Source organism: Leucoraja erinacea, chromosome 20, assembly GCF_028641065.1.
Source record: "Leucoraja erinacea ecotype New England chromosome 20, Leri_hhj_1, whole genome shotgun sequence".
NCBI classification, from domain to species: domain Eukaryota; kingdom Metazoa; phylum Chordata; class Chondrichthyes; order Rajiformes; family Rajidae; genus Leucoraja; species Leucoraja erinaceus.
In genome coordinates this window covers 20,439,660-20,464,620 of record NC_073396.1, presented here as the reverse complement: position 1 = coordinate 20,464,620, position 24,961 = coordinate 20,439,660, and the positions used below count along the sequence as shown (strand labels likewise).

The window sequence follows — 24,961 nt, the reverse complement described above, 5'->3', positions numbered from 1 at the left end:
CTTATCTTCCCTGGCCCCTCACAGCCCGTCACTGCCCCTCACACTCTTCCACCCCCACCGTAATTTCCCTCAACTGCCTCACTTCCCCCTCGCCTATCACTCTCTCTCACCCCTTACTCCTCAAGTTCCCTCGGCCTTCACATTTTCTCATAGACCCTCACTCTCTCACCCCTCACGCCCCTTTACCACCATCCTTATCTTTCTTTTCCCCTCACACTCCCTCACTGCCTCTCACGCCCTCCTCATTACCCCTTGTCCCTCACTCTCTTGCCCCTTACGCCCTCTGCCCCCTCATCTTCCCTCGCCCCTCACAGCCTTCCATTCATCCCTCCCCTCTCATCTTTCTCGCCTTCCTTTAAAACTCATCACCTTCTTTGCTCATCAACCCCTTGCCCCTCATTCTCATCCTCCCCTCAACTAGGCATCAGGGTTGGGCTGTGGTGTCAACTCGCTGGAGGTGGAGGGGAGGCCAGTGAAACGTCCCCCTCCCCTCTCTTCCCCTCCTCACCCTCCCTCCCATTCCCTTACTCCTTCACCCCCCCCTCCTCTCACCATTCCCTTCCTCTCACCCTCTCCATTCCCACCTCCCCTCCTCTCATCTATTTTTCCCCTCTCCCTCCTACCCACCTCTCTCCCTCCTCTTCCCCTCCCTTCCTCTTCTATCTCCCTCCCTCTTCTCCTCTCCTCACGACGAGGCCACCGTCGCGAGTTGCCAGGCAACGAAGGTGGGTGGGACTGCGGCTGCGCGGCGACGGTGAAATAGCGGGCGAGCGGCGGCAATGGCAGCGCGGTAGCGTGGCCGAGTGGTCTAAGGCGCTGGATTTAGGCTCCAGTCATTTCGATGGCGTGGGTTCGAATCCCACCGCTGCCACAGCGAATCCTTTTTGAAACGCTGCTCTAAAGACATACTCTAAATATTAACATTTCCGTCTTATAAACATTTGTAAACATTTTACTTTTAGAAAACCGTACAAACGCACTGTTGTCAAAATAAAACAAAACATCTAAATGTTAACGCTGAGTTCCTCCGGCACCTTGTATTAGCTAAGTATGTATACATACAAGGAATTTGCCTTGTCTGAAGAATGGTCTCCAGCATTTTTGTAACTAGTAGCGTGGATAGGGGAGAACCAGTGGATGTGGTGTATCTGGACTTCCAGAAGGCTTTCGACAAGGTCCCACATAAGAAATTAGTATACAAACTTAAAGCACAAGGCATTGGGGGTTCAGTATTGATGTGGATAGAGAACTGGCTGGCAAACAGGAAGCAAAGAGTAGGAGTAAACGGGTCCTTTTCACAATGGCAGGCAGTGACTAGTGGGGTACCCCAAGGCTCAGTACTGGGACCCCAGCTATTTACAATATATATTAATGATCTGGATGAGGGAATTGAAGGCAATATCTCCAAGTTTGCGGATGACACTAAGCTGGGGGGCAGTGTTAGCTGTGAGGAGGATGCTAGGAGACTGCAGGGTGACTTGGATAGGCTGGGTGAGTGGGCAAATGTTTGGCAGATGCAGTATAATGTGGATAAATGTGAGGTTATCCATTTTGGTGGCAAAAATAGGAAAGCAGACTATTATCTAAATGGTGGCCGATTGGGAAAGGGGGAGATGCAGCGAGACCTGGGTGTCATGGTACACCAGTCATTGAAGGTAGGCATGCAGGTGCAGCAGGCAGTAAAGAAAGCGAATGGTATGTTAGCTTTCATTGCAAAAGGATTTGAGTATAGGAGCAGAGAGGTTCTACTGCAGTTGTACAGGGTCTTGGTGAGACCACACCTGGAGTATTGCGTACAGTTTTGGTCTCCAAATCTGAGGAAGGACATTATTGCCATAGAGGGAGTGCAGAGACGGTTCACCAGACTGATTCCTGGGATGTCAGGACTGTCTTATGAAGAAAGACTGGATAGACTTGGTTTATACTCTCTAGAATTTAGAAGATTGAGAGGGGATCTTATAGAAACTTACAAAATTCTTAAGGGGTTGGACAAGCTAGATGCAGGAAGATTGTTCCCGATGTTAGGGAAGTCCAGGACAAGGGGTCACAGCTTAAGGATAAAGGGGAAATCCTTTAAAACCGAGATGAGAAGAACTTTTTTCACGCAGAGAGTGGTGAATCTCTGGAACTCTCTGCCACAGAGGGTAGTTGAGGCCAGTTCATTGGCTATATTTAAGAGGGAGTTAGATGTGGCCCTTGTGGCTAAGGGGATCAGGGGGTATGGAGAGAAGGCAGGTACGGGATACTGAGTTGGATGATCAGCCATGATCATATTGAATGGCGGTGCAGGCTCGAAGGGCCGAATGGCCTACTCCTGCACCTAATTTCTATGTTTCTATGTTTCTATGTTCCCGATGTTGGGGAGGTCCAGGACAAGGGGTCACAGCTTAAGGATAAGGGGGAAATCCTTTAAAACCGAGATGAGAAAAACTTTTTTCACACAGAGAGTGGTGAATCTCTGGAACTCTCTGCCACAGAGGACAGTTGAGGCCAGTTCATTGGCTATATTTAAAAGTGAGTTAGATGTGGCCCTTGTGATGTGGCTAAAGGGATCAGAGGGTATGGAGAGAAGGCAGGTACGGGATACTGAGTTGAATGATCAGCCATGATCATATTGAATGGCGGTGCAGGCTCGAAGGGCCGAATGGCCTACTCCTGCACCTAATGTTTCTATGTTTATACATACAAGGAATTTGCCTTGTCTGAAGAAGGGTCTCCAGCATTTTTGTCTACCGAGGAACTCGCAGGCAACAAGATGATGTACAATTAAGAATAAAACATTATAATTTAAACATGTGAAGAATTAAATAAAATACCAGAGATAAAGGAGGCTACAGACTTTTGGTTGTTGAGTAGAGCTACTGTTCGTGGGGAAAAAGCTGTTCTTATGCCTGTCTGTGGCAGCTTTGACAGTCCGGAGTCGCCTTGCAGAGGGAAGTGCTTCAAAGAGTTTGTGACCAGTAACCAATATTAGATACTTACAAATTGGTTATTGGATAAAATTCTACTACTATTAATAATAATTTCTACTTTTAGTAACAATAAGCAATAGTACTGCATACACAACAAATAACATTATTATAGCATTTTGATATCTAAAATTTGCCAATTAGTTTTATGGAGGAATTATCTCACAAAATGTGTTGCCTGCAGATTGTGGTTTGGGCGTAGCATTGAGAAGCAGCAGAGTGGGAAATATTGCCCCATGTAGTGAGATACAGTGGAAAACTTTACTTTGCATAATATCTACAAAGGTCATATCTTTGATAGACATAAAAAGCTGGAGTAACATCAGGCAGCATCTTTGGAGAAAAGAAATAGGTGACGTTTTGCCAGGCAAGTCAACGGCGATCGTTTCGCTGAACACCTGCACTCAGCGATCTCCCGGTTGCCAAGCATTCCCTTCCCATTCCCATACTGACCTTGGCCTCCCCCACTGTCAGAGTGTGGCCGCACGCAAATTGGAGGAACAGCACCTCATATTTTGCTTAGGCAGCTTACAAGCCAGCTGTATGAATATTGATCTCTGTAATTTCAAGTAACCCTTGTATTCCCTCTCTTTCCGGCCTTACCCGGCCCTAGTCGTCCTGCTAGTATTCCATTGTTATCACCTTTACCACAGCCAACAGTAAATCATTGTGTTCAAGAAGGAACTGCAGATGCTGGAAAATCGAAGGTAGACAAAAGTGCTGGAGAAACTCAGCGGGTGAGGCAGCATCCATGGAGCGAAGGAAATAGTTAACGTTTCGGGCCAAAACCCTTCTTCAGACTGATGTGACTTCAGAATCATTGTGGGTCATCTGTGCCAGTTCTGATTTGTTCTGTACCTTTTCTTACATCTCGTTTCCCTCTCCTGACGCTCAGTCTGAAGAAGGGTCTCCACCCAAAACAATTCCTTTTCTCAAGAGATGCTACTCGACCCTTTGAGTCACTCGAACAATCTTAAGTCATGCCATACATGAGTACATCAGGCAGTTTAAAAGAGAAAATAAACAGAGTACGGAATGTAGTGTTACAGCTGCAGAGAAAGTGCATATTTTAAAAAAGCACAAGGGTCGTAACGAGGTAGATTGGATATTCTCCCCGAGGCTTAGTGAAAAGCCTTTGCTGCGCATTATCCAGTCAGTGGAAAGACTATACATGATTACAACTGTGCCATCCACAAGAGAGAATGACCTGGGTGTGAGGGATCTTTAATTATGTTGGCTGCTTTCCCGAGGCAGCGTGAAGCATAGATGGAGGTAATGGGGCAAAGTTGCTTTGCGTGATGGACTGGCTACATCTATGACTGCAGTTTCTTGCAGACTTGGGCAGAGAAGCTTCTGAATTTCTAGCTGAAGGAAACACTGACACAGACATTTTCTTGGTGCATTTTATTTTATTTTTAAAATTTGCACAAGATACATATAATCTGTTCAATAATTAAGGAATACAAGTGGGAGACATCAGGGTAAATCATCCATGCAACTGAGCGAGAAAAAGCATTCCAAATTTGTTGTAAACCCCAGAGATGGCCAAAGATAGACACAAAGTGCTGGACTACCTCAGTGGGACAGACAGTATATCTGGAGATCATGGCCAGGTAGGAACACTTCTTCAGACTGAAAGAGAAGACCAGAACAGAGCCAGCAACAGGAAGCTTGAGGTCCATAATGGCCCATTCAACCCAGTGGTATGAACATTGATTTCTCTAATTTCTACTTCTGCATTGCGTCCTTTAGTCATCTCCCTCTAGTCATCCTACCAGTTCCACTGTTCACATTATTGTATCTCTCTCATTAGCACATCTCCCCCAGCCAACAATGAGCCTTTATGGACTCCACCCTTCCTGAGGTCATCTGTTGCCAACCCTATTTTCTCCTGGCCTCTCTTTCTGTCTGAAGAAAGGGCCCAATCAGAGATCTCACCTATTTATTTTCTCAAGTGATGCTGCCTGACCCATTGAGTTACTTCAGCATTTTGTGTCTATCTGCAGTTTCTTCCCACCCAGGGATGGAGGGAGTTTCTGACCCCTTGGAGTGAGTGGTTCCTACTGGATTAGAATCTGTCTAGTCATGTTGGATTAAACAAGGTGACAGCGCACTTTCACGCCTCAAAGTGCTGGAACAAGGAGTTATGCAAAAGATGCACGTCTTCTCACAATTCCAATTCTAATGAAGCATCTTCAAGTTGAAACATTAACTCGGTGTCTCGCTCCACAGCTGCTGCCCGACCTGCTGTGCTTTCAGACACTGATTATATTTCTGATGTCCGGCACCTGTAGATGTTCCCCCGCCCTCTTTCACGATCTGTTCCCACCAGTGAGGGAACTCTGAAGGGACGTGTTGGGAAGGTCAAGATCGGTTCTAAGCTTCAGTGGCTTTTGTTCCTTGTTTTGTTTGTTTTTCCGAAAGCAAATCTCTGTCAATAATGAGAAAAAAATAATTAATGACAGCAACCAACATTATTTATTGGGTCATATGCGTAATAGCAATGAGATTGATCGTTTTACGCTGTGGATCAGACACGCCTCTCCCATCAGGCACGAGGTACAGAAGTGTGAAATCCCTCCAGATTCAGGGATAGTTTCTTCCCAGTCCACAAAACCATCCTCTCACCTCAGTGAGCGGTCCTGGCCTCCCATCTACCTCATTGGAGTCCCTTGGACTATCTTTAATCAAACTTTACTGGACTTTATCTGGCACTAAACATTATTCCCCTTATCCTTTATCTGTACACTGTGGAAAGCTTCATTGTTATCATGTATCGTTTTTCCGCTGACTGGATAGCACGTGACAAAAAGCTCTTCACTGTACCTCGGTAAACAGAACAATAAATTAAACTAAACTAAAAAAGGAAAAATAAATACTGAATAAAACACAGTATTGGAGGAAGGTCGGTTGATCGTCATTTCCAACAATCGCTCGCTGTTTCTCACTCCACCTCTGATTCACAATCCACGGAATATTTCTTCCATACAGCCATCGGGTTATTAAACATGACAACCTCCAAATAAGCTCTGAACTACATAGATTTAGGGGCACTGGTTTTATGTTTTTGCATTATTATTATTATTATTTTTTTTATGTGTGTGTATATATATATATATATATATATATATATATATATATGTGTGTGTGTGTGTATATATATATATATATATACACAACACACACACACACACACACTTATATATATATATACACACACACACATACACACTGAAGCTTTTTTTATTATTGTATTATCTAAGTATTCTGAATACACATAAAGTAAGTCTGAAGAAGGGTCTCAACCGGAAATGTCACCCATTTCCTTCTCTCCAGAGATGCTGCCTGTCCTGCTGAGTTACGTACTCCAGCATTTTGTGTCTACCTTCGATTTAAACCAGCATCTGCAGTTCTTTCCTACAAAGTAAATATTCACTTGTGCGAGTGCAAGTAAGAATTTCATTATTTTGTCTGGGACATATGATAATAAAACACTTTTGCCTCTTGATAATTCCAGTATTTTCCTGTTTTTATGTCAGATGTCCAGCATCCATGGACAGATGATGATTCGGATCAGAAACATGACTGGTTGGGATGCTGTTTCTGGAGCAGGAACCCGATCCGAAACATCGTCTATCCGATCTCTCCACAAGTGCAGAGAATGATTGATCGACTGAAAGATAAAGCACTGAAACAGACCCTTCGGCCCACCGAGCCCACGCCGACCATCGATTACACATTCACACTAGATCTATGTTATTCCACTTTCTAGGGACAATTTACAGAGGGCCAATTAACCAAACCCACACGTCTTTGGGATGTGGAAGGAAACCGGAGCACCCGAACAAAACCCACAGAGTCACAGGGAGGACGTGCAAACTCCACATAAAGACGGCATCCGAGGTCAGGATCAAACCTGGGCCTCTGGCTCTGTGAGGCAGCAGCTCTACCTACTGCACCACTGTGTGTCGCTCTTGATTGGAACTGGAATGACAGAGGTCCCACACTGGCACCTACCTGAAGGACTGTGCTTCAGACAGGAACCTTCGTGCTTTAGTAATTTCTTCAGAAAGCCTTTTTAAATCGTCACCCTCAAAGTCAGGAAGGTTGGGATCCTGGAGGTAGAGAACACAGCAGTGTACAATGGTTCTTTATTGTTGTGTATGCATAGTACAGTGACATTTTTTTGCACAACCACAAATGCACAGTCACCATCTTTTGCTGCCGTTTACAAGGAAAAAAACAGTCCAAGGTCTGATTTATGGTCCATATGTTGGAAGTACGGGAAGGTCACCTGCTGGGTGCATTTCCCAAGGACCAAACATTGCACCCGACTCCAGACCACATTATCTAACTGTGGTTACACAGACACACAAGAGTCTGCAGATGCTGAATTCTTCAGCAAAGCACAAAGTGCTGAAGTAACTCAATGGGTTGGGCAGCATCCACAGGAATGGAATGGCGACTTTTCATGTTGGGACCCTTCTTCACAATGATGGAGTGGGCAGGAGAAGGCTTTGATGGTTTACAACGCAATTATATGAACAATGATTTCTCCAATTTTAAGTAACCCTCTCCCGCTTTCACACTCTTTCCTTTGTCCCCCCCCCCCCCCACCCCATTTCTCCCATTATGTTGCCTCTCTTCTCTCCCATCCCATCCCGTCCCCACCCCCACATATCTCTCCCTGTGGCTTTAAATTTCACTCCTCCTCGTCTCTCCGTATCTGACACCCTTTTTTGTCTCCCTTCTCACCTCTGGCCTTTTTCACATACTGCACCCATCTACCAATGTCTCACATACAAATAGACTCTGTTTGTTGTCTCATGAAAAAAACAAAACAGTTTTTGTTACAAATAAATATATTAATTTTTTCTGTCTCAAAAATAAATAGATTTTTTTTTTGTTCCATCAACAGTTAGATTCTGTTTGTTGTTCTGTGGACAAACATATTCTGTTTAATGTTGCGTGAATAAATAGATTCTGTTTGTTGTTTTACAATGTATGCAGTAGGTTTGGCTATGGTTTGGTGTCAATATTCACAGCACAGAAGTAATCACTTCCAATAGAACATTAATAATAACAGATAACTTCAATAAAACAATCTCGGAGACGTACGTCTTCATCGGCGAAGCCTCCCGTGAGCATTGTGTGAGCGACCAGCTGCCCGTCCGTAGCTCCGTAGCAGCGGTGGAAGCGACCTCGGTTCTGAGCTGCCAGCGACTTGAGGAACTCGTTGGCAGTGCTGTGGGCAGAACAACCAGAGAGCGAGGGTCAGATCCTTCTCCCCCAATGTGGTACTGCCTAGAGAGCAGAGCTTTAGGGTGAGAGGGGCAAATCTTAAAGGAGATGTGCGGGGCTAGTTATCTGCACAGAATGGCGAGTGCCTGGAGCGCGCTGCCGGGGGTGGTGGTGGACGCAGATACAATAGTGAGAAATGCAGGGAATGGAGGGATATGGATCACGTGCTGGCAGAGGAGACCAGTTAAACTTTGTCAGTCTCAGTCTGAATAAGGATCCCGACCTGAAACGTCACTTATCCATGTTCAGAACTTTTTTCGGTTTAACTTGGCACTATGTTCGGCACGGACATTGTGGGCCGAAGGGCCTGTTCCTGTGCTGTACTGTTCTGTGTAGCCAGGAGTTAGTTGCTGATGGGCTGGGCAACACGGTGGATAGATCATTTAGACAACCGCAGACAGACCCCACCCCCACAAGGCCAGCAGCATAATCAGGACATGTCTCACCCCAGTCACTCCCTCTTCTCCCCTTTCCCATCAGGCAAGAGGTATTCAGGGACAGTTTCTTCCCAGCTGTTATCAGGCAACTGAACCACCCTATCACCAACTAGAGAGCAGTCCTGAGCTACTGTCTATTTCATGGGAGACCCTCGGACTATCTTTAATCAGACTTTACTGGACTTTAACTTGCACTAAACGTTATTCTCTTTATCATGTATCTGTACACAGTGGACGGCTTGGTTGTAATCATGTATATATACACAAAATGCTGGAGTAACTCAGCGGGACAGGCCGCATTACTGGAGGGAAGGAATGTATGATGTTTTGGGTCGAGATCCTTCTTCAGTCTCGACCCAAAACGACCCCGTTCCCTCTCTCCAGAGATGCAGCCTGTCCTGCTGAGTTACACCAGCATTTTGTGTCTATTTTCGGTGTAAACCAGCATCTGCAGTTCCTTCATACACACTTGTAGTCATGTGTAGACTCTCCGATGACTGGATAGCACGCAACAAAAAAGCTTTTCACTGTATCTCAGTCACTGTAAACTAAACCCTCACCTGTCTGTGCAGCAGAGAGACACAGTGTGCACTCTGACTCTTCTCCCCCGGTTCATCCTCCGGGTCTCCTGCAGAACGCTGGAACAGCTGGAGTCCGGCTTCCCGTCCGTCAGCACGTACACCCCTTGCACGCCCGCGTGACCAAACGCCGCCTGTGGGCAACGCAGCAGGAGCAAACGTCAGTGGCAGTGAACATAGATTCATAGACAGTAGGTGCAGGAGTAGGACATTCGGCCCTTCGAGCCAGCACATCCATTCATTGTGATCATGGCTGATCATCCACAATCAGTACCCCGTTCCTGCCTTCTAACCCATATCCCTTGATTCCGCTGGCCCTAAGAGCTCTATCTAACTCCCTTTTGAAAGCATCCAGCGAATCGTCCTCCACTGCCTTCTGAGGCAGAGAATTCCACAAATTCACAATTCTCTGGGTGAAAAAGTTTTTTCTCATCTCAGTTCTAAATGGCCTACCCTTACTCTTAAACTGTGGCTCCTGGTTCTGGACTCCCCCAACATCGGGAACATGTTTCCTGCATCTAGTGCTACCAATCCCTTAATAATTTTATATGTTTCTAGAAGATTCCCTCTCATCCTTCTAAATCCCAGTGAATATAAGCCCAGCCGCTCCATTCTTTCATCATATGACAGTCCCGCCATCCCAGGAATTAACCTCGTGAACCTACGCTGCACTCCCTCAATAGCAAGAATGTTCTTCCTCAAATTAGGAGACCAAAACTGCACACAATACTCCAGATGTGGTCTCACCAGGGCCCTGTACAACTGCAGAAGGACCTCTTTGCTCCTATACTCAACTCCTCTTGTTATGAAGGCCAACATGCCATTAGCATTCTTCACTGCCTGCTGTACCTGCATTCTTACTTTTAGTGACTGATGTACAAGGACACCCAGGTCTTGTTGTACTTCCCCTTTTCCTAACCTGACATAATTCAGATAATAATCTGCCTTCCTGTTCTTGCCACCACAGTGGATAACCTCACATTTAATAAAATCCGCTAATCCCTACTCTTTGTTTCCTGTCTGCCAACCAAGTTTACTCCATCATTCAATCATGGCTGATCTATCTTTCCCTCTCAACCCAATTCTCCTGCCTTTGCCCCATAATGTTTGACACCCATATTAATCAAGAATCTGTCAATCTCCGCCTTTTGGGTAGAGACCACCTTCATGGTGGGAGTGTCTAGTCTAGCCTACAGAAACAGCGGGGAAACAGGCCCTTCTGCCCACTGAGTCTACACCGACCAGCGATCACCACACATTAATACTACCCTACACACACTAGGGATGATTTTACATTTATCCCAAGCCAATTAACCTACAAACCTGTACGTCTTTGGAGTGTGCAAGGAAACCGAAGACCCACGCAGGTCAAGGGGAGAACATAGAAACATCGAAAATAGGTGCAGGAGTAGGCCATTTGGCCCTACGAGCTAGAACCGTCATTCAATATGATCATGGCTGATCATCCAAAATCAGTAACCCGTTCCTGCTTTCTCCCCATATCCTTTGATTCCATTAGAGCTATATCTAACTCTCTCTTGAATACATCCAGTAAATTGGCCTTCTGTGACAGAGAATTCCACAGATTCACTCTCTGTGTGAAAAAAAAATTCCTCATCTCTGTCCTAAATGGCCTATCCCTTATTCTTAAACAGTGACCCCTGGTTCTGGACTCCCCCAACACCGGGAACATTTTTCCTGCACCTAGCCTGTCCAATCCCTTAAGAATTTAACATGTTTCTATAAGATACCCTCTCTAAATTCCAGTGAATATAAGCCCAGTCGATCCATTCTTTCCTCATATTTCAGTCCCGCCATTCTGGCAATTAACCGGGTGAACCTGGTGAAACGTACAAACTCCATACAGACTGCACCCGAAGTCAGGATCAAACCGGGGTCTCTTGCGCTGTAAGGCAGCACTTCTACCGCTGTGCCGCAAGGTCTGGTTCATGTGATTGACTGGGCTACCTCCACAGCTCTGTGTAATTTCTTACGGTCTTGGCCAGAGACCGTCATCCATGCTAGGGTCCCTTTCCAGCCCACTTTGGCCAGCTCCTCCCTCATGCCTCCATAGTCCCCTTTGTTCAACTGCAATATTGACATTTCTGATTTTACCTTCTCCCTCTCAAAATGCAGATTAAAACATCATATTATGGTCACTACCTCCTAATGGTTCTTTTACCTTGAGTTCCCTTATCAAATCTGGTTTATTACACAATACTAAATCCAGAATTGCCTTCTCCCTGGTAGGTTTCAGTACAAGTTGCTTTAACAGTGTAGGACCTGTGGGCACAGCCCCAGGTTACAGGGAGCAGAGGGCAAAGCCCCAGAATAAAGGGACAAGTGGGCACAGCCAAAACAATAAAGTGACTATATAAAGGGAATATAAATAATCTGTCAATCTCTGTCTTAAAAAATACCCAATGACTTGGCCTCCTCATCTCCTTTCTACAATGATGTCCTTTTATTCTTTGGCAGTGCCCACTGATCCTAGACACTCCCACACGTGGAAACATCCTCTCCACATTCACTCTATCCAGGCCTTTCACTATTCGGTAAGTTTCATTGAGGTGTCCCCTCATCCTTCCAAACTCCAGCGAGTACAGGCCCAGTGCTGTCAAACGTTCATTGGAGCATGTGGTACGGGGGTAGAGTGAGGATAGTGTGTGGGGAGCAAGGAGGAGGGTGTGCGGGGAGCTGTGGCACAGGGGGAGTGTGTGCAGGTGGTGCGGTGGGGGTGTGTGGGTGGTGCAGGGGGAGTGTGTGGGTGATGTGGTGGGTGTAACACGGGGAGAGTTTTCCGGCGATCGCTGACCTGCAGTGCCGCCAGGGTGCTGGTGCTGCCCTGAGCCAAGGTGCCCCCCACCCACTGCACGGCGTCGTGGCACGAGGCATCGGTCACCTCCTGCAGACCCTCCCTCCAGCTCCGCACAGTGTCTGCGAACGACAGCAGGTTGAAGCTGCAGCAAAGGAACAAGAGACAGAGGTGATCAAACCTGCATGTCTAGGGTGTGGGAAGAAACTGGAGGAAACCCACGCAGTTACAGGGAGAACGTGCAAACTGTGCACAGGCAGCACCCAAGGTCAGTTTTATTTAGTTTAGTTATACAGTACGGAAACAGGCCCTTCGGCCCACCAAGTCCATGCCGACCCTTCGATCACCTGTCCGCACTGGTTCTATTGTGTGGATTGTCCTCTTGGGGCTATGTTCACTGTGGGGAATGGACCGAGGGAGGGGTCAGTACAGCAGCCCAGGTCCCCCCCCTCCCTCCCCGCTCACCTGTGGACATTGGTTCGGAGTTGTTCCCAGATGAGGGAGGTTAGCTCCTTCCTCAGAGCGGCCAGGTAGGGCTGGGTGGATCCCGACGTGTCGATGCAGATACAGACTCGCTTCTCCACAATGGTGCCGAACAGACGCCTGCTCCCTGGACAAACACATCCCGGCAAAACCCTGTCGGCAGTGGCACACACACACACAAACACACCCCGCCATAGCCTACTGCGGGGCCGGGGCAGAGAGGGGATGGTGAGGGGCCGGAGTGGAGAAGGGATGGTGAGGAGAGGGGGCAGGGTGGAAAGGGGAGGAGGTGGAGAGGAGACGGGATGGGGAGGGCAACCAGCGGGGAAGGGCGAGGGTGAGGGGAGAGGGGAAAGGTGAGGGTGGGAGTGTGGAGGGGGAGGGGTCCTTACCTGACAGGAGCCACTGCAGCCGCTGCAGGTAGCGACGAAGCAGCCGCTGCACCTGTCCCATGTACTCGTCCAGTTCATGCGGCTGCAGGTACAAGTGTCTCTGCTGGGCCTGGAACAGCACAGCAAAGTCACCCACCGGCCGGAGATCCCTAGCCCCTGACCCCACCCTACCCCAACGTCACCACTTGGTCAGGATTCCCTCAGCCCCTGCCCCCTCCTCCACCCCTTCCCCAATGTCACGTGTCCCATATTGTCATATGTCCCAGATAATGAAATTCTTATTTGCAGCAGCACAACAGAATATGTAAACATAGTACACTGTAAACAATACAATAAATGAGAAAGAAAATGTGTTCAATAATAGTGCAATGTCCAAATGTGCATACACAGCGCCTTAAAAAACCCCCATCCCCCTCCTTACCACCCCTCTATCCCTAGCCCCTCCACTCCCCCCTCTACCCCCCATCCCCTCCCCCTCTCTACCCTCTCCCCTCCCCATCCCTTCCCCCTCTACCCTGTCCCTCCCACCTGATCAACCCGCCCCCCCCCCCGGCCATACTCACGTTGATGGTGACGGTGGGGAGGGAGGCACAGTGCCGGGCGCCCACCCTGCGGCCCAGGCTCCGCACCAGCGACGCCCCGTGCCGGCAGCCACCGCCCAACGCCAATCGGTGCAGGTCCAGGCCCAGCCGCCCCACGGCCTGACACCGCAGCCACTGCACCATGGGGGGGGGGGGGGGGGGGGGGTGAGAGAGAGTCAGTGACAGGCAGGGAGAGAGCAGGTTCAATAGGGGCAGTGTCAATGTGGGCAGCGTCAGTGTGGGCAGGGAGAGAGAGGACAGAGAGGCTTTCTCCATGAAGTGAAGGTCAAAGTGTCGGGCGGGGGCCTAGGGAAGGTGCAGAATCTACAGGGGGTATTGATTGGGGAGGGTGTCCCCAAGAAGGTACAGTGAAGGGGATGTGGAGAAGGGGTAGAGTGGGCCGGGATCTTGGAGGGGTCACAGTGAAAGGGAGGGGGTGTGGAGAGTTTACACAGAGCCAGAAACCAAACCCTGAGGATTTGTTCAGTGGGGTGTGGACTGTGCGATGTCTCCTGTAGCTGAGCGGGGAGTGGGTGTGGGGGAGTGGGTGTTGGGAGGGGGGGTGGGTGTTGGGGGAGTGGGTGGGTGGGGAGTGGGTGTTGGGAGTGGGTGTTGGGGAGGAGTGGGTGCTGGGGGAGTGGGTGCTGGGAGTGGGGGGGAGTGGGTGTTGGGGGAGTGGGTGTTGGGGGAGTGGGTGCTGGGGGAGTGGGTGTTGGGGAGTGGGTGTTGGGGGAGTGGGTGTTGGGGAGTGGGTGTTGGGGGAGTGGGTGTTGGGGGAGTGGGTGTTGGGGAGTGGGTGTGGGGGAGTGGGTGTTGGGAGTGGGTGTTGGGAGTGGGTGTTGGGGGAGTGGGTGTTGGGGGAGTGGGTGAGTGGGTGGGGAGTGGGTGTGGGGGAGTGGGTGCTGGGAGGGAGTGGGGGAGGGTGTTGGGAGTGGGTAGGTTGGGGGTGGGTGCTGTGGTTCCGGGGGAGTGGGTGCTGGGAGTGGGGGAGTGGGTGTTGGGAGTGGGTGTTGGGGGAGTGGGTGGGGAGGAGGGGTGTTGGGGGAGTGGGTGCTGAGAGTGGGGGAGTGGGTGCTGAGAGTGGGTGGGGGAGGGGGAGTGGGTGCTGGAGTGGGTGGTGGGAGTGGGTGTGGGGGTTGGTGGGGGCTGGTGGGTGTTGGGGAGTGGGTGTTGGGGGAGTGGGTGTTGGGGAGTGGGTGCTGGGAGTGGGTGCTGGGGGAGTGGGTGCTGGGGAGTGGGTGTTGGGGGGTGGGAGTGGGTGGGGGAGTGGGTGTTGGGGGAGTGGGTGGGGGTGGGCGCTGGGGGAGGTGCTGGGGAGTGGGTGCTGAGAGTGGGTGCTGGGAGTGGGGGAGTGGGTGTTTGGGAGTGGGTGGGGAGTGGGTGAGTTTGGGCTGTGGGGGGGAGTGGGAGTGTTGGGGGAGTGGGGGGGTGCTGGGGGGGAGTGGGTGGGGAGTGGGTGCTGGGAGAGTGGGTGCTGGGGGAGTGGGGGGAGTGGGTGTGGGGGAGTGGGGGAGTGGGTGCTGGGGGAGTGGGTGCTGGGGGAGTGGGTGCTGGGAGTGGGTGTTGGGAGTGGGTGCTGTGGGGAGTGGGCGCTGGGGGAGTGGGTGTGGGACAGGCCTTACCGCTGCGGTGGTGCAAACCTCCTCCTCCCGTGGCAGTGTGATGGAGGGGATCACCGATCTGCCCCGTCTCGTTCCGGGCGGTGTCTGGTACACGGCTCCTGCCAACACAAAGGCAGCCGCTCAGACCCCGAGGCCTCGACACACACAATCCCCCCACACACCTCGAGCTGCAGGCTTAGCTTAGAGATACAGCACGGAAACAGGCCCTTCGGCCCACACCGACCACCTGAAGCGTGAAGAAGGGTTCCGACCCGAAACATCACCTATTCCTTTTCTCCAGAGACCCTGCCTGACCCGCTGAGTTACTCCAGCACTTTATGTCTATTTCCCGTTCGCACTCGTTCGATGTTATCCCACTTTCTCATCCACTCCCAATAAACCAGGAGCAATTTACAGAAGCCAATTAACCTGCAAACGCGCACGTCTTTTGGATGTTGAATCGGAGCACCTGGAGGAAATGTAAAAAACTCCACACAGACTGCACCTGAGGTCAGCATCGAACCCGGAGGTCTCTGGTGCTGTGAGGCAGCAGCTCCACCGCCCCAGAATATTTTACATCAAGATGTTTTTATCATCTTGGACAACATCTAACATGCAGAACTTGCATGGGTCTGAGAAAATGCGATAGAATCAGTCCGAAGAAGGGTCCAGACCCAAAACGTCACCTATAAACGTCCTCCAATATGCAGCCGGACCCGCTGAGTTACTCCAGCACTTTGTGACCTTTTTTGTAAACCAGCATCTGCAATTCCTTGTGTCTACAGAATTGGGGCATAGCTTTAAGGCGAGAGGGGCAAAGTTTAAAAGAGATGTGTGGGATTTTTTTTTACACAGTGGGCGGTGGGGGCCTGGAACACGTTGCCAGCGGTGGTGGTGGAGGCAGAAACCATAGTGGTGTTTAAGAGGCTTTTGGATAGGCTCATGGATATGCAGGGAATGGAGGGATATGGATCATGTGCGGGCAGAGGGATTAAATAGATCATGGTTGGCACAGACATGATGGGCTGATGGGCCGGTTCCTGTTCTCTGCCCACAGTTGTACTCACCCACTTTCCTCCCTTGATCCGTGTAAAAGGCCGAGCTCATCACCTTCCTCCTGGCCCGGCCCGTGGGGCGTGTCCGCGTATGGCTGGGGCGAGCTGGTGGACAAACAGCCGTGTTACATGCGTATCGGAGCCCCGTGGTGAAAGGTGGGCACAGCCCGCCCATCCCTGGTGGTCCACACCTTCAGAGGGGTGGGGGGAGGGAGGGGCAGGGTGATGGGGGGATGGAGGGGGGGGGGGGGCAGGGGATCACCAGCTGCCCCCAGGGGTAGCCACCGATTCCCACCCCAGTCATGCATCCTTCTCTCCGCTCACATCGGGCAGAAGATAGAGTCATACTGCATGGAAACAGGCCCTTCAGCCCAACATGTCCATGCCAGCCAAAATGCCCCATCTATTCTAGTCCCACCTGCCTGCGCTTGGCCCCTATCGCACTGAACACATCCTGTCCTGTCTAAATGCTTCTCAAACATCGCTATAGTCCCTGCCTCAACTGCCTCCTCCAGCAGCTCATTCCATACCCTCACCACCATCAAGAGAAATAATTGCCCCTTAGGTTCCTATTAAATCTCTCCCTCTTCATCTTAAACCTATGCCCTCTGGTTCTCAAATTCCCTACTCTGGGCAGGAGTCCCTGTGTGTCTACCCAATCCATTCCTCTCGTGATTTTTGTACACCTCTATAAAATCACTCGCAATGTTCCTGCGCTCCAAGGAATATAGTCCTTGCCTGTTCAACCTCTCCCTAATGCTCAGGATCTCAAGTCCTGGCAATATCCTCATAAAACTTCTCTGCACCCTTTCCATCGTAACAACATCCATCCCATAGCAGGCTGACCAAAACTGAACGCAATATCTGATTTAAATGGGTCATGGGTGGGGATGGGGAGGTGTGTAGTGTGGGCGGTGTCTGGGAACAGGGGAGGGAGAGGGAAGCTTCAGTTTATCACTATGTGGAGGGGCAGAGTGGCCTTCAGTGGAGGGGCAGGCCACTCCGCCCGAGCCTTGCCTGCTAACCCACCTGGAGCGGTGGCCGTCTTTCCGCTGCTTGGTCGCCAGGTCAAGGCTTTGAACGCCGGCGCTCTCTCCCCGCCCCCGTCCACCAGAGCTCGCTGCAGGCGCACAGAACGATCCCGTTAATCCTCGCCCCTCTCCCGCCACACCTCCATCCCACCCCCACCTTCCCCTCCTACCCCTTCCCTCTCTCCCCTCACCGCCCATCCGGCCCTTACTCTCTCCCATCGCTCTCCTCTCCCTCTGCTCCCTCCCCCATCTCTCTCATCACCCCTCTCCTCCCACCCAGCCTCTCTCACTCATCCCCCTCTCTCCCCACACCCTTCCCCCAACCACTCCCCTCTCCCCCCATATTTCCCCCCACCCCGTTTCCCTCCCTCCCCACACGCCCTCCTGGGACAGCTGAACCTTTGCCAAGGGGTTTTGGTTTGTTCAATTTAGTTTAGCTCACTTTAGTTTAGAAACAGCATGGAAACAGGCCCCTCCGAGTCCATGCTGACCATTGAGCACCTGTCCACTAGTTCTGCATTACACACCAGGGGCAATTTACGAAAGCCAATTGACCTACAAACCCGCACGTCTTTGCAATGTGGGAGGATGGAGGATGCCACTTTCATTTCACTGCACATCTCGTATGTGTATGTGACAAATAAACTTGACTTGACTTGACTTGGATATCAAAGATCTCAAGATAAACCACGTGGTCACAGGGAGAACGTGCAAACACCGTACAGACATCACCCGTAGTCAGGTTCAAACCAGGGTCTGTGGAGCTGTAAGGCAGCTCTACCACTGCGCCTCTGTGCCACCCTTTATATGGCTGGTTGATTCAACAGTGATCCACTGTGAGGGAGGGGCAGTTTGCAAGGGCAGGACCAGTCTGCGTTGGCGGAGACGGAGTATATGGTACCATTCTGGCCAGGGAGAGGGCAGTGGGCTTCGGAGCCTGCAGCTTCAGGGGGCTGCGACACCCCTCCTTCAGCACCACCTCAAGGCCACCCGGTGGGACCTGCTCGTCTGCAGCCAGCCTTCCCGAACGCCGGTGGAGGGACTCGAGCAACAGGGCGCACTGCAGGAGGAGAGAGAACAGTGACGGACACGGCAACAGGAGAGAGCGGGAGGAGAGAGAACAGTGACGGACACGGCAACAAGCGGAGGGAGAGAGAACAGTGACGGACACGGCAACAAGGCACACACGGACATGCCACACACGGGCACGTGCTCACAGACACACCACACATGGACACGCGCTCACGGACACATCACAAGTACACGTGCTCACAGACACACCAAACACGGACACACCACACACGGGCACATGCTCACAGACACGCCACACACGGACATGCGCTCACAGCCACACACGGACATGCGCTCACAGACACACACCACACACGGGCACGTGCTCACAGACAGACTCCTCTCCTACAGGTGAAGGTGCCACATGTTGACTAACACTGTGCTATGGCCTGGGTTTTACACAGGTAACGATCCCCCACGCACCTTCCTGGAGTAGTCGACTGCCTTTTCCACTTCGGCCAATATCAGCTGAATGTCATCACTTTCGATGATACCTGAAAACCAACCAGAAAGTTCACTGAGAAAAGGATGTGAAACCTTCCTCTCCTCCCACCGACCGTGTGGACTCTCGCTCGAGTAGCTCGGCAGGTCAGGCAGCATCTCTGGAGGACATTGATAGGTGACTTCTTCAATGTCTCCATTGTGCAGAAGGGTCCCGACCTGAAGCGTCACCTATTCATGTTGTCCAGAGATGCTGCCTGACCTGCTTGTAAACCAGTATCTGCAATTCCTTGTATCTACAGGTAGACACAAACTGCTGGAGTAACTCAGCGGGACAGGCTGAAACTCTGGAGAGAAGGAAAGGGGGACGTTGTCTGCGATGAGGTAGAGGCAAATTGGACAGTTAGTTTAGTTTAGTTTAGAGATACATTGTGGAAACAGGCCCTTTGGCCCACCGAGTCCGCACAGACCAGCGATCTCCGCACATTAACACAATCCTACACACACTAGGGGCAATTTACATTTATACCAAGTCAATTAACCTACGTCTTTGGAGTGTGGGTGGAAAACAAAGATCTTGGAGAAAACCCACGTGGTCATGGGGAGAATGTACAAACTCTGTACAGACAAGGACCCATAGTCAGGATCGAACCCGGGTCTCTGGCACTGTCAGGCAGCAACTCTACCGCTGTGCCACCGTATCAAATTTTATGGAAGCTGATGGAAGGACAATTCAGATGCCTGATAACAGAGTGGAAGAAGCTGTTGCTGAGTCTGATGATGCGTGCTTTCAAGCTTCTGTAGCTTCTGCCAGATGGGAGTGGGGTGAAGAAGGAACGGCCGGGGTGGGACAAGGACATCTTTGATTATGTTGGCTGCTTTCCTGAGGCAGCTTGAAGTGTAGATGGGAACAGTGGGGAGTCTGGTCTGTGTGATGGAAGGCTGTGTGGGAAAGCCATGATTGAATGGCAGAGAAGACTGGATGGGCTGAATGGTCTGTTCCTGTGTCTTACAGACTCCCCCAAGCCGACCCTCACTCACCCGACTCGCGGGACCAGAGGAACCGGCCGCCACCCGACCGCGCCAGACTCCTCATGATCTCCCCCATCTCCCTGGGAGAGGCGTAGCGGGGGGGAGGGGCCGACTCCCCGAGGTCAGGGTCGGGCTCAGGGTCATAGAGGCAGACGTGGAGTCGGAGTTCACGACCTCCGGTGACCTCGGCAATGTAGCTGGCGAGAGGTTCCTGAGGACGAGAGAGAGAGAGAGAGAGAGAGAGGCGGTGAGGGGTCACAGACTATAGGGGGGGGGCTGGTGGAGGCCACTCAGCCCATCGTGCCCACCCTGCTATCCCAAGAGATCGCAACTGAACTATAACTGTACACTGTGGATGGCTCGATTGTAATCATGTATAGTCTTTCCACTAACTAGTTAGCACGCAACGATTCCCAAATCAAGTTTGAGACTCCAAATACGACACGTCTATCCACATCTGGAGCCCACAGTTCCTCGCATCTGGACGCCATGATTTTTCACATCTGGAATCCGTGCTTCTCCCAGTCCAGGGTTCACATATGGAGCTCATGGCTATCCTCATTTGGAACCCACGCCTCCACATCTGGGGCCCACACACCTCTGAACATCTGGGGCCCACACATCACATCTGGGGCCCACATCTCTATACCTGTGGCCCACACCTCTGCACATCTGGAAACCATACCTGTGCACATCTGTGAATACATCATGCAGTAACCCCAGCTATTCTCGATGTGTCTGTTTCACCGAGTGTAGACTTCTCCCTGAGGAAAGCTCCACTCCATTCAAACCCTGCCTGACCCTCCCTCCCGGTGTGGGAAACATTTTCCACTACTCCCCCCTCAGATGCCGCCCGGCCTGTCCATCCGTTATTACAGACCGGCCGCACAGTGTCTGCCGCAGTCAGCTCTCCGGTGAAGCCTTACCAGGGCCTGGTCGGGAGCGCCGGCGATGAGGAGGTAGATCCCACAGGGTCCGCTGAGACAGCTGACGTCAGTCTCCATCGCTGCTCTCAGTGCGGCCAGCAGGTTCCGGCTGCCCTCACGCTGCAGCGACAGGCACCACCTGTCAGGGGCGCAGACACAGCCTCAGGTTTGTTATTGTCACCTCTACCCGGGGGCACGGGGGCTGAGGGTGGCCGGGCGAGGAGAGGGATGATGGATCGCAGGACAATCTGGACAGAGGCGACGGCTGCAACAGGCCTTCACTACCATCTACAGCTGGACCTGTGGAATGGCACCAAAACCTGGCGACTCTTGCATGTGGTCTCCATGATTTAGTTTAGTTTGGTTTGGTTTAGTTTATTATTAGTGTACAGAGCTACAGTGAAAAGGTCATGAGTGATAGGAGCAGAATTAAGCCTTTTGGCCCATCGAGTCTACTCCGCCATTCAATCATGGCAGATCTATCTCTCCCTTCTAACTCCATTCTCCTGCCTTCTCCCCATAACCCCTGACACCTGTATTAATCAAGAATCTATCTATAAATAAAGTATCTATTGACTTGGCCTCCACAGCCTTCTGTGGCAAATAATTCCACAGATTCACCACCATCTGACTAAAGAAATTCCTCCTCGTCTCCTTCCTAAAGAAACGTCCTTTAATTCTGAGGCTATGACCTCTAGTGCTAGACTCTCCCACTCGTGGAAACATCCTCCCCACATATTCTCTATCCAAGCATTTCACTATTTGGTACCTTTCAATGAGGTCCCCCTCATTCTTCTAAACTCCAAAACTAAACAAAAATACTATCAAGTCAGACGCAAATACAATAGGTAGAGCAAATCAGAAGATACAGAGTGCAGAATCTAGTTCTCATCATTGTAACGTAGCAGTTCCAGAGACCACAACGGGGTAGAGGTGAATCGGACAGTACACTAGCTTATGGAAGGACCGTTCAGAAGCTTTAACAGAGGGGAAGGAGAAGGTCCTGAAGCGTTGTATGGCCAGGCCAAGCCACAAACTGACTGGAATATTCTGACCGTCCCACACTCCGTCTCCCCTCTGAAGGGGGGGCGAGCGTAGGAGGGAAGGTGTGAGAGTGGCAGGAGCAAGGGAGGGAGGCAGGGGTGAGGGAGGGGCAAAAGGAGGGAGGGAGGGAGGAGCACAGGGAGCACAAAACGATGGAGGGGCAGAGTGAGGGAGGGGTGAGGGGGCTGCAGGAACCCACCTCCAGGCAGCCTGCAGGCTGGCGGGTGTAGTGGGCAGTAGGCCCGGCCCGTAGCGTTGGACCCCAGAGCCGAACCTGGAGGGAGGAGATCGCCGGGAGAATGGGTCAAAAATCGGCACCGGTGGTAGCGCCCCCTCCCCAGAACCTCTTCCTTTCCCCAATCCCCCCCCCCCTCCCAACCCCCCATTTCCCCTAACACCCTCCTGCTCCAAACCCTCCCCTCCCCCAAATCCATCCCTCCACACAAACCACTCCCCTGTTCCAAACCCCTCCCCCCCCCCCCCGCGGTCAGCGGTCACTCACGCCAGCAGGTTGAAGGCCTGTGTCCGGGGCAGCTGTTGCTGGAGAAGTGGCCGGAGCAGCTGGAGGGGGGGGTCGGTGCCGGGGGAGAGGGTCGAGGTGTCCACCATCAGCAGCACCCTGTGGGAGAGTGGACATTGCACATCATCATGGCAACGCAGGGGTCACCGCTTGGGGGTCACAAGTCACCTCGATTACGCAGGGGTCACCACCAGGGGTCCCACGGCAATGTGGGGGTCACCACCCAGGGTCACGCATCACCATGGCAACGCAGGGCTAATCCACGAGGTCACTGCCCAGGATCACACGTTGCCAAGGCAACACTGGGGTCACTCGTAACCACAGCAACTGCCCAATGTAGGGGTCACCTCCCGGGGGTCATATATCACCACGGCAACCTCTCGGGGTCACCACTAGGGGAAACACGTCGCAAGGGCAACCGCCCAATGTCACCGCGGAAACCAGGGTCACGGCGCGGGGTAGCGACCCGGGGTCACAGTGTTAAATACTGACCTCTCCTCACACAGGTTGCCCCAGACCCGTCTGCTACCCGAACACAACCAGCCGAGACGACGCTGGAAGACCCTGACCGCCCGGGACAGGGAGCCCTGGGGAGAGACAGATCAGGGGTCAGGGGGAGAAAGGTCAGGGGAGAAAGGTCAGGGGACGGCCACAGGGGGAGACAGGGGTCAGAGATTGGCTGCTGGGGGAGAGAGAAACGGGTCAGGGGGAAGAGAGGTCAGGGAACGGCCACGAGTGGAGACGGGCCCATGGGGGGGGGGGGGGGGGGGGGGGGAGGGGGGTCACAGGGAGAGAGAGGTCAGCAACCAGCCCTGGTGGGAGACAGCCCAGGGTGGGGTGAGGACAGAGGGAACGGCAGTGGGGGTAGGGTGGGGGGGGGGCAGTCAGGGATTGCCATGGGGAGTGGAGAGGGATGGCGGAGGGTGAATGGGGAGGGTGGGCTGGGGGAGCCTCACCTGATACTGGTAGAGTTGGGGTGGGTCCACGTGAAGATTCCTCACCGTCCCGTCGAACCACTCCAGCTGCATCATGGCTTTCTACAGAGCACCCAGTCAATTAGTGCCTTGCTGACCCCTCACATCACCTCTCACCATTCCCTTCACCTCATCACCAACCCTCCCCTCCCTTCCCCGACACTGTAACCCGTGCGCCGCTCACCCTGGCACGGTTACACCGAGTGCCGTCACTAGGAACCCCAAACGTTGGAATCTTTAGCAAAATACAAAGTGCTGGAATAACTTAGCGGGTCAGGCAGCATCTGTGGAGGGAAAGGACATTTCGATTCTGGACCCTTCTTCAATCTGAAGAACTTATTTTCCAGCTTTCTCCCCCTACAAGTCAAGTCAAGTCAAGTCAAGTTTATTTGTCACATACACATACGAGATGTGCAGTGAAATGAAAGTGGCAATGCTCGCGGAACAACAAAACAACCAAACAAATTATAAACACAATCATAATCATACAATCATATCATAATCATACAACCAGTCTGAAGAAGGGCCCGTCCCGAACTGTCATGTTCTCCAGGGATGCTGCCTGACCCGCTGAGTTACTCCTGCACTTTGTGTCCTTTTGTGTATTATCCAGCATCTGTAGTTGTTTGTTTCTACTGCTTACACAATGATATTACTTGACTCGGTTATAGTAATATCATTGGCAATAACTCGGCAACACCTTACCCCACCCCACTACCCCCCCCCCCCCCCCCCACCCCTCCCACCATCCCATGGTGCATTATAAAAAGTGTTTAATGTGCCATCTGATCTGACTCTGAAAGTTTCTTCCCCTCTGTTGTCAGGCTTCTGAACGGGGTCCATCAGCTAGGGTACTGTCCGATTCACTTCTATCCCATTGCGGACATTGGACTTTGTCTCTGAAACTGATGCGCTACAATGCTGAGAACTATATTCTTCACTCTGTATCTTCCCCTTTGCTCTCTCTATTGTACTTGAGTTTGACGTGATTGTATTTATGTATAGCATTATCTGATCTGTATGGACAGCTTGCAAAACAAAGCGTTTCACTGTACCTCGGTGACAATAATAAACCTGACCCTGATCTTGTCTCAGGGCTGCAATCCATGGGATTCGATCGCTTAGCGTAACTTCACCCCAAACACCCTCAGCTTCACAACCCCAGTGTCCATCCCGGCCGACAACAGGGAGACAAGACCCTTTGGCACAACCGCTCCATGCTGACCGAAGCCGAGATGTACGGTCGGGCGATGCTGAGGGGCCGGAAGGTTCTGGAAGATGGGACCTACCTGGTGCAAGGTGGATCGGACGGTCTTGCGCAGGATGGGCACGAACTGCTCACACCGGGGGAAGGCGTTGGGGGCCAGAACCTGGTACAGACCCAGCCCACGGGCTGGAGGAGAGGAGGGGTCAGAGAGCACAGCACCAGAGGGAAAGGGTGATGGGGTGTGGGGAAAGGTCACAAGGGGATATCACATGGGGTGAAAGGGTCACGGGGGGGTGAAGAGTTACGTGGCAGTGGGTGGGGAAAGGGAGAGGTGTGGGATCACAGTGGTTGGTTGGGGGTGTGGGGGGGGCGAGGTGTTGGGGGGGGGGGCGAGGTCTTGTGGGGGGAGGGCTGTGAGGGGTCGGGGGGGGGGGGGGGGGAGGGGGGGGTGAGGTCTTGTGGGGGCACCTCTCAGGAGGGGTTTGTGGGGGGGCCGAGGTGTT

The 24,961-nt window shown here is 51.8% G+C and overlaps 1 protein-coding gene and 1 non-coding gene across 2 annotated transcripts in view; one reads left to right on the top strand and one right to left on the bottom strand.

Moving 5' to 3' along the window:
- Positions 1-789: 789 nt before the first annotated feature.
- trnal-uag (transfer RNA leucine (anticodon UAG)) lies at positions 790-871 on the top strand. Its single transcript has one exon. It is a non-coding gene; the product is annotated as a tRNA-Leu (tRNA).
- Positions 872-4,167: 3,296 nt separating this feature from the next.
- Positions 4,168-24,961, bottom strand: part of vwa3a (von Willebrand factor A domain containing 3A) — a 33,682-nt gene continuing 12,888 nt past the window's right edge. Inside the window, exons 13-32 of the mRNA XM_055651908.1 lie at positions 24,541-24,644; positions 23,234-23,314; positions 22,770-22,864; positions 22,260-22,376; positions 21,957-22,031; positions 20,714-20,852; positions 19,797-19,998; positions 18,738-18,808; positions 18,145-18,303; positions 17,242-17,332; positions 16,225-16,317; positions 15,179-15,276; positions 13,539-13,691; positions 12,976-13,084; positions 12,566-12,710; positions 12,101-12,245; positions 9,268-9,419; positions 8,088-8,214; positions 6,987-7,084; positions 4,168-5,400 (exon numbers count right to left, since the gene is read on the bottom strand). Coding sequence (XP_055507883.1) covers positions 5,346-5,400; positions 6,987-7,084; positions 8,088-8,214; positions 9,268-9,419; positions 12,101-12,245; positions 12,566-12,710; positions 12,976-13,084; positions 13,539-13,691; positions 15,179-15,276; positions 16,225-16,317; positions 17,242-17,332; positions 18,145-18,303; positions 18,738-18,808; positions 19,797-19,998; positions 20,714-20,852; positions 21,957-22,031; positions 22,260-22,376; positions 22,770-22,864; positions 23,234-23,314; positions 24,541-24,644 — 2,309 coding nt within the window. The 3' untranslated portion in view covers positions 4,168-5,345. The remainder of the gene's footprint in view (positions 5,401-6,986; positions 7,085-8,087; positions 8,215-9,267; positions 9,420-12,100; positions 12,246-12,565; positions 12,711-12,975; positions 13,085-13,538; positions 13,692-15,178; positions 15,277-16,224; positions 16,318-17,241; positions 17,333-18,144; positions 18,304-18,737; positions 18,809-19,796; positions 19,999-20,713; positions 20,853-21,956; positions 22,032-22,259; positions 22,377-22,769; positions 22,865-23,233; positions 23,315-24,540; positions 24,645-24,961) is intronic.